At 50.7% G+C, this 9,133-nt stretch overlaps 1 protein-coding gene across 1 annotated transcript; it reads left to right on the top strand.

The window, feature by feature from the left end:
- The first annotated feature begins 1,001 nt into the window (after positions 1–1,001).
- Positions 1,002–2,662, top strand: LOC131506344 (ubiquitin carboxyl-terminal hydrolase 17-like protein 6). The gene has a single exon (XM_058719880.1). The coding sequence runs from the start codon at positions 1,038–1,040 to the stop codon at positions 2,643–2,645; it is 1,608 nt and encodes a 535-aa protein (XP_058575863.1). The 5' UTR covers positions 1,002–1,037; the 3' UTR covers positions 2,646–2,662.
- Positions 2,663–9,133: the final 6,471 nt, after the last annotated feature.

Below are 9,133 nucleotides of genomic sequence, written 5' to 3'. Positions count from 1 at the left end.
GGAAAATGATCCTTCACATTCCAGAAAACTAAATGTCCCACATTCCTTGACTCACTTGATGTTACTCTGGAAGCAAAGTGGATACTCGAAAAGAATTTCGTCTGAAGTTGGAAACTGTCAAGTCAATCTGTCCAGAAATGGAACAATGATAATGAGAGAGGAGGAGAAAGTGCTGAAATGTGTGTCTATCCAATAAGGAAGGGAGGGGGAGGAGGAAGGCTGCGCTGAGTGGTCTCTCTGAAGAACAGTGACCACACCCTAACACCTTTAAATGAATCTCAAGTTTGTAGCTAATTGGATGACCTGTTCCTAGTCAGCTGGGTGGGGCAGGCTGTAAAGGGCTGAAAAGAGGGCCACAGCTATCATTCAGAGACTGACCTCTTTTTTAAAAAAATTTTTTAATGTTTATTTTTGAGACAGAGAGACACAGAGCATGAACAGGGGAGGGTCAAAGAAAGAGAGAGGGAGACACAGAATCCAAAGCAGGCTCCAAGCTCCAAGCTGTCAGCACAGAGCTTGACGAGGGGCTCAAACTCACAGACGGTGAGATCATGACCTGAGATGGAGCCAGAAGCTCAACTGACTGAGCCACCCAGGCGCCCCTGAGACTGGCCTCTTGATAGAACCATCACTGTGCAACGTGAGGCTCCACATGGGAGATCTTGTAAAAGCTGTTTCTGGAGACATGGAGACTACCTCTTCCATGGAAACCTCGTGGAAATGCTCAAGTCAGTCTTTCCAGAAAGGGAGCAATGGAAATGAGGGAGGTGGAGAAAGTGGTGAAACGTGTGTGTGCCTCTTGAGGAGGGAGGGGCAGGAGGAAGGCTGGGCTGAGTCTTCTGTCTGCAGAAGAGTGACCACACCCTAAGACCCTTCATCCAACTCCAGCTGGTAGCTGATTGGATGACGTGGTCCTAGTCAGGTGGGGGGGGGGCGAGCTTAAGGAGGGCTGAGGAGAGGGCCACAGCCATCATTCTGAGACTGGCCTCCTGAGAGAAGCATCGCTCTGCAACGTGAGGCTCCACGTTTCAGGAGACATGGAGACGCCCTCTCCCCACTGCCGAGAGGAGTCTCAGTTCCATGTCTTTCCAAACCTCAACTCTTGCGGGTCAAATACGGGTGGTGCTGAAGGCCACGGAGGACCCACTCTACCTGAGAAGCCGTCACCGTCATCGCACACACCCTGCGACCTGCCTAACGGTTGGGCTCCCGCGTCAACAGGTCTGCCCCCCGCAAAGAAACCTGTGAGTTGGAGGAGACCTTCTGTGGTTGGGGCTGGCCTGCAGAACCTGGGGAACACATGCTATGCGAATGCGGTGCTGCAGTGTCTGACGTACACACCACCCCTCGCCAGCTACATGCTGTCCCAGGAGCACTCCCGAAGCTGTGGGAGGCAGCCATTCTGCGTGCTGTGTGCTCTGCAGGCTCACGTGACCCGGGCCCTCTGCCGTCCGGGAGATGTGATCCGGCCTCCGCCAAAACTGCTCGCTGCCTTCCACACACACAGGCAGGAGGATGCCCATGAGTTTCTGATGTTCACTCTGGATGCTATGCAGGAAGCGTGTTTGCGTGAGGACAAGCCTTCAGAGCCTCAGGCTCAGGACGCCACCCTCATCCAGCAAATCTTTGGCGGGTACTGGAGGTCTCAAATCCAGTGTCTCCACTGCCAGGGTGTCTCCAGCACTTTGGACCCTTACCTGGACATTAGCCTGGATATCAGGGCAGCTCAGAGTGTGAGCCAAGCTTTGCAACACTTGGTGAAGCCCGAACAGTTGGATGGTGAAAATGCCTATCGTTGTAGTACTTGTCTCGACAAGGTACCTGCTTCCAAGACGTTGACTTTGCACACTTGCTCCAAGGTCCTGATGCTGGTATTGAAACGATTCTGCCATTTCACGGGCAGCAAACTGGCTAAGGAAGTGCAATATCCTGAGCGCCTTGACATGCGACGATACGTCTCTGGGCAGAACGGGGGGTCGCTGACTTATGTGCTCTATGCCGTGCTGGTGCACGCGGGCTGGAATTGTCACAGCGGACATTACTTCTGTTACATCAAAGCTGGGAACGGCCAGTGGTACAAAATGGATGATGCGAAGGTAACCGCCAGTGATGCGACGTCTGCCCTGAGCCAACATGCCTATGTCCTCTTTTACACCCAGAAGAGTGAATTGGAAAGAGACCGTGAGAGTGAGCCAGGTGCTGGGGAATCCACATCCCTCCAGGCTGACCACGCAGGCACGGCTGCGGCCCAAGGGGGGCCCGAAACCGACCCCAACATCGAGGTGCCACAATTGGAGGATCACGTGGAAGAGACACCACCGCCAGCAATCACGTTAGACCAGTGGAGATTCCTCCAAGAAAGCCACCGTCCCAAGTCTGAATTCAACCTCAGGAAATTAGAATTTGCCCTTCCCCCCGACGCAGTCCTGATTCACCAGTCCAAATACAGAGATGAGATGGGAAAGGATCACCGTGAACCAAACATCTACCGGCTCAACAGTTCAGCCAGGGACGTCCCACCTCAGAGGGCAACGGCCATTAACCAAGTCCCTTGTCTCCCCGGCAGAGCCAGAGCTACCAAGAGGAAGAACAAGAAGGGACAGAGGTCTCAGGAAGCAGTGCAGGGATCCCACTACAGGCTTTGAGATACATGCCTGCCCAAGTGCACACTCACCCACCCTCACTCACTACTCACTCACTCACAGTCCCTTGTGGGCCATATTTTGTGTGTTGTAGGTGGGTGTGATCTGGACATGTGGAGGGACCATTCATCTGGCTGTATTCACAGGATATGGCGTTCAGCTTGGCCTGGAGATTCTTGAGCTTTAAGGCTGGCTTTCTATAATGATATTGGAGAGATTTGGAGGATTATGCTGGGTATTTGGAGGATTTCTCCCCTCCCTGACACAGAGGAGAATTGGGGGCCAATCAGAGCTGAAAGGGATGTAGGGAGTGGCCAGTCAGGCCTGAAGAGTAGAAAAAAGGCTAAGCACCTGAAGTTCGTGAGAAAATGCCTGACATTCAAGTTCCCATCAATGAATTCCTTACTCACTGTTTAAAGCACATTTGTTCCTATGAATTCCTATTAGTTCCTAGTGTGTAATATCTAGTATCTAGTACCTAGTGTCTAATACCTAGTGATGACTTCCTAGGGTCTAGAATTGAGGAGCAACAAGGTGATAGGATAGATGGGATTAAAGTGCCTAAGAGGTCACATGACCTTGGCCAAGTATAACAGTCTGGGAAGGAAGGAAGTGTCCCTCACTGACCGGCCCTCGGGCACACCGGATGCTGAGTCTCTTCCACTGGAGTCCACCTGCCACATGCCATTCTGGGTGTCTCCTGACACACAGGAGGAGCATATTTGCATTTCAGGTGGGTTGGAACGATTTGGGCCTCACACAAGCTGGCAGAGAAATAGGACAGGGAGGAAATGGAGGTTGTGATGTGCCTCTACTCACCAAGTGAAGGACTCTTTACTGTTGAAGAGTATTCTGAGGGCAGAGACTGAGGAAAGGGATGGCTCTCAATGTTCCTGAGGACATGAGGTTCAGATTCCAAAGGAACTGAACCTCAGAGTCTGATTGCTGTGGGGGCATGCGGGAGCAGTGACAGCATCCTGCTCCATTTCGCCATGGGGTCTGAAAGCCTAAAAAATTCACTCCGAGTTCACCGGAGTTTTGATATTCATTTCCCATGGTTTACAAGGAAATTCAGAGTGGGGATCTGGAAAGAAACCATAAATAAAAGAGTTCAGATATTCACTTTGGAAGATTCCAATCTAGCAGAAGGGATACTAGGTTTTTGGAATTGATTTTGTATTTGAAAATGGCTTCCTTTTATGTCAAATGGGCAGTTCTGTTTTTTGAGAGTCAAGCATACTTGTGTATGTTGGGACAGTATTTCTCGTGTAAGTCAGGGCAGTATTTCCTGTGGTTTTCATACCAGAGTACAGCTGAGAGACTTCACGAAAGTCTCTCCAATGAGTCATTCAAGACCACCTCCCCTGCCTTTCCTAAGGCTTTCCTGCTGGGGATGGATCCTCAGGAGACTGTGTAGAACATGCAGGAAGGAGAGGTCATGCAGGGTGAGGACTGTATTTGACCTGGAGGTCATGACGCCCCCTCATGCTTGTTGGGAGAAGGGATACATGAAAGAGTCAAGTATCTATGTGAATATGACTCTCCTTTCTCTTTTGACTCAGGAAATCCAAAAATCCCTATCCACGGAGGGCTGACCTGACCCTCCAAGGAGTGGGGCAGATGGCAGGAGGTCATACCAAGCAGGAATTTTACAGACCCTTGAATGCCCCAAAATGAAGAGGCAACACAGGGTATCCATGGTGTGCAGGACTCCCAGGCCAGTGGAGGAAGATCCTAGGGTAAGTGGATCCTTGGAGGTGTGGTGAAGCAGTGGGGGGGGGGGGGGGGAGAGTCACTATTCTGGAGATGGGGATTGCACATGACAAGCTCTGTGTCCTTCTGTCAGTTATCCTTTCCTAGCCAAGGATGGTCTGCCTTGGAATCTCCCCAGCAGGCTCATTAGGACCTTCAGATCTGTGGATCAAACTTACTTGTACATAGGTCAGGTCTAGGCTGGTGTTTGTCCAAGTCTTTCCACGTGGCTCATTTCTATTCCATCTGAAATCTCCAATCCCTGCTGTGGTCCCTCCCCCCACAGAGGTTCAGACATATTAAATATCCTGGAGCTCACGAGTCGTATATGATGTACCCTGTCCAGAACCCATCTCCCACTCCCAGAATATGTCCTTCTCTGTCGTAGAGTGTAAGTCTAAAGTTCTCTTTTGTCCAGGAAAAAGGGGACACAGGATTAAAGAAAGAGACGGCTAATCTCCGGGCAAAGATAAGAGCTCCAAATCAGGGTTCTTGCTCCTCATTTATTAAGATCAGAAGGCTTACAAACGTGATGGGCATGCACAAAGAGACCAAGAAACTGTGAACATTAACTTGGGGATGTGAGGGAAAATGGGGGTTTTGAAGATATACAGTGTTTGGGGTTTGGGTCAGTATTAAACAAAATCCTGGCCCCGGGCAGATAGGCAGACAATTGTTAAGGGCAGACAGGAGGCACTGTGCCTGTTATCTTTTCCAGCTTAGGGGGATGAGACAGACAGGGAGAATAGCCTCAGGGTTAACAAGGCACCTTTTCTTTTGTTAACCATCTCCTCTCCAGGCTGCTTGGCCTACAGTGCAGCATCCATACTCCAATTCACTAGTTTACCTAAATTTGCCCTTTCCTCCTGTGAAAGCAGCTTTTCTGCTATAGAACTAATTGGGGGGCATTTTTGCCCTGCATGCCTGATCTTGCTTACCTCATATAATTTTGTATTGGGAGCCTTTGCACCTGTTCCTAATTTGGGCCTTTGTCCCTCCCTCTCAATTCTGGGGACTCTGCACCCACTTTCTATTTTGGGTGCCTTTGCACCTCCCTATTCTTGGGGTGCCAATCTGGTTTACCCAAACTCGGGTGTTTGGGTGAGCATTCTATGGCTTTGAATTTCTTTATGCATTGTTAACCCATTGGTGTAAGGCCAGGGGATTCCTAAACTTATCTCCCACACTTCTCATGTTCTTTACACTTGGATTTTCGTTCCTGCTCATTCACTGAGTCTCTCCACCTTCCCTCACATAGGTAAAGTGTAAGAACTGCAGAGCCTTTGGGCACAAAGCATCAAGCAGCTGGTGCACCATGAGACACTGGGATGGGCCCTGGGCCCCCAGGCCAGGGACTCCAGGAAGCTGAGGGAGAATCTGGAACCAAGGAGAATGTGGAAGACAGGCAATGCAGCTCCTTCTACTTCCCAAGTGTTGTTGTGCAGGCGAGAAGGTCAGCAGAGGAAGGCGCTGCTCCAGAGATTCCCCAGGAGATGCCCAGGAAGGCAGCAGTGAACCTGGAGGGAATCCACAGAACCCTGTGACTATGAGAGGGTGAGTGTCCCCTGTTCCTGCTCTTCTTCTTTCCCCGGGACAGGGGTGGGCTTCATTGCCCTCCTGGGAGCAGAGGGGTTTCAACTTCAACCAAGGTGATTTCTCTGGGAGTCCTTTTCACCCAGTTCCCCTGGGTGTCCATGCTTTTGCAGGATCCCTTATATGTGTGATAACAGTGTGGCTGGTGGGGGAGGGGGGTGAGAACACTATATCAGGAAACTCTTGCAACACCTAGATACCTCTCTGGAAGACCACGCATCTTTCTTTGTGACACATACTCCCAAGTTGGCCATGGAACTCAGTAGCCCCCACCGCAAACCTCCACCTGCAGGATGCCTGTACTTTCCCTAGAAGCCTGAATGGACGTGCTTGTCCACTTCGGGAGGCAGGCACGATGCATAACCTTTCTGGTCTGTTGCTCCGGTGGAATCAAAGCATCAAGAGGCTACTGCCCAGTGTTTCTTCCTGATTGGCACTGAGCTTGAGGCCCTCATCCTCTGTCAGTAGAATCCTTTCCTGTCTCTCCCAGTTGTTTGCAATGGACTGAGGTCTTGGCGTTTCTGTCTGTTTCTTTGCTGTGCTTGTCGTGCATGTGTCCTTGGTGGGGAGGAAAGACTAATGGCCTGTTGTCTGTGTGTTGTGTGTTCCCACAGCATCCGCACAGGCCGATGCCCATGTACGCCACCAAGAGGGTGTCCGTGCTGGAGCCGCACGTCCCGGTTGAGCCTCCTAGCGGGACGCCTGACACGACACAGCTGTCCCCGTTGGCTGCTCCTCTGGGGAGACTTGTGGCGAGCACCTTCCCACCTGCTGGCCGACAGGAAGGAAGTGGGGACCCCTTGCCGAAGCAAGTGGGGACACCTGCCCCACCTGCCCTGCCTGCCCTGGCACACCAACTCTCTGCCCGGAATCCTGGCCTTGGTGTCCAGCTGAGACAACACCGGCCCCGATGTGCCTCCCTTGAAGGTCTCCAGACTGTTTCCAGGGCGCAGGGCACTGGCCATGCCCAGGCACCAGCCAAGCATCCTGAGGTGAGCTCTGATCCTCCTCCAACCCGTTTGGCTCCGAGTCCCCAGCCCCACATCCAGACACCAGGCAAGAGATGGGCCCTGCTCCCCAAAGACACGTGCCAGAACCCTCGAAAGAAACCACGATGGACCCCCTTTCATCAACCCCACAAGACCACAGGACGCCCCTGTGTGGGGTTTCACCAGAGTCTGTGTCATCCTGAAAGGAGAAGTGCATGTGGTCTCAAGGGGGCAGCCCACGTGCTCAGGAAGACACCTGCCTTGGTGCAAAGCATGAGCCTCCAGCCTCCCCGCCCCCAACATCACTTGGACACTCTCCAGGTGTGCACCGTGGCCCCCTGTCCACCTGTCCACAGACACCCAGCCAGCCCATGGGAATGGTCTTCAGCCGCCTGGATGAAGGCAGCTGGAGCTCCAGGTTCATAGCAGCTCCCTGTCTGGCACCTCCCGAGACGCCAGCCCCCACTGGTCAGGTCCCTCCCGTCACACACAGTCTGAAGGAGGCTGTGTGTGCATCCCATTGAGTGTCCTCTTTGATCACCTGCAGCTTTCATCATCCTCAGATGAGTGCGATTGTCAGTGAGACACCTCATGGCCTTGGAATCTTGACCTCCAACTCAGTGACCCTGAGGAGATGACTGCTAATTGAAAATAGGTTTCAGGTATGGCATATGGTGCATCAGCAATTCCCCTGTTGGGCTCGATGTACAAAATTGGAGCCCTGGTCATACTTGGATGTCACGCTTGTGTCGTGTGTATACATACACCCCTTGCCCCAACACAGAACACACTTTTTCTTTAGGTAATATATGTTATTTTTCACATGATACTTATCAACGTGGATGTAAAGTTTATTTTATGTAAATACATATTTAAGAAATTTAGTGAAATTATAATAATAAGTTGTAAGCCTCAATGTAAATATAACCTATGAAATTAAATGTGTTTGTTTTGCAAATGTACAATTTGGGGATTCTGAATAAAGGATCCAACTGTTTCCTTTGCAAATTCGAAGAAGAGATTAATTCGGTAGACTCTGTGATGGTAGTTTTTTGCCAATTGTACTGGGGAATATATTACCCGCTTTCTTCATTTTCGTTATGAAATGTTATCATGAAGCTATGTTTCCTTTTTTTCACATTTAATAAACATTTTCCAAATAGGACATAAGGTGCATTCGTTTCTTTCTCAGCTTTGAAGATTACTTATAATTATTTACTTTGTCAAAGCTTAATTGTCAGGAAAGAGGAGCTTGATAGGACCTAGGTCTGCTTCGACTTTCAGAACCTCAGGCAAACCCAGCTGTAGTGTGTAAATACATGCTTATTAGAATCATTTTTGTGTGATTGGGCACCTGGGTAGCTCAGTCGGTTAAGCATCCGACTCCTGATTTCAGGTCATGATCTCAGAGCTCATGAATTCAAGCCCGGTGTCTGGCTCTGCACTGTCAGGGCAGAGCCTGCTTGGGATTCTCTCTCTCTCCTTCCCGCTCTGCCCCTCCCCCACTCTCCCCCCCCCACCTGGTCTCCCTGAAGATAAAATAAATAAACTATAAAAATATTTCCTTGTGATCCTGTGTACCTCCAATATGCACTGGGCAGGCTCAGTCTGTCTTTGGCCCATAATGGGATCCGTTGGTGAGGCTTCATGTATGCATATGCTGGAACCCTATGACAAGAGATGCACATATTGGCTGCCTTTTGGAGGCCTGGCTTGTGATTTACTGCCCTCCATAGGATTTTGTGACACAGCAATATTTGACAGGCTGGGCAGGTGCTGGTCAAAATATCACCTTAGGAACACGCTATCTTTCTTCTCTCCCTCAGGACAAACTCTGAGGAGGACGGAGGGAAATCCCATAGGTCTGCAGAGAGGAATCCTCCCTTAGGAAGAGCACACGCCTGCTCCTTCGCCCTAAAGAGCATTCTTTGGGGAATGCTCCCCTCTCTCTCTCTGCAGATCTGTGCAGCCAGAAGGCAGAGCAACTAGCTGTTGGCCATCCAATGTCACTTAAACCAGGAGGGAAGTACAGGAGTCACAGGGTGAGCCCCACCCAAAACTCCATCCATGCAGACTCTGTGTGACTTGAGTCAGAGGCTGTTCCCTTTCCCTGGCCCCTGACTCAGGCCCTGCCCACTGCCCCATTACTGTCTCATT

Source organism: Neofelis nebulosa, chromosome 3, assembly GCF_028018385.1.
Source record: "Neofelis nebulosa isolate mNeoNeb1 chromosome 3, mNeoNeb1.pri, whole genome shotgun sequence".
NCBI classification, from domain to species: domain Eukaryota; kingdom Metazoa; phylum Chordata; class Mammalia; order Carnivora; family Felidae; genus Neofelis; species Neofelis nebulosa.
Note: the sequence above shows the minus strand (reverse complement) of the source record. Positions and strands in the feature narration are given on the sequence as shown.

Excerpts from the sequence above, each read along its gene's own strand:
- LOC131506344 (XM_058719880.1), top strand. The coding sequence starts at position 1,038 with ATGGAGACGCCCTCTCCCCACTGCCGAGAGGAGTCTCAGTTCCATGTC.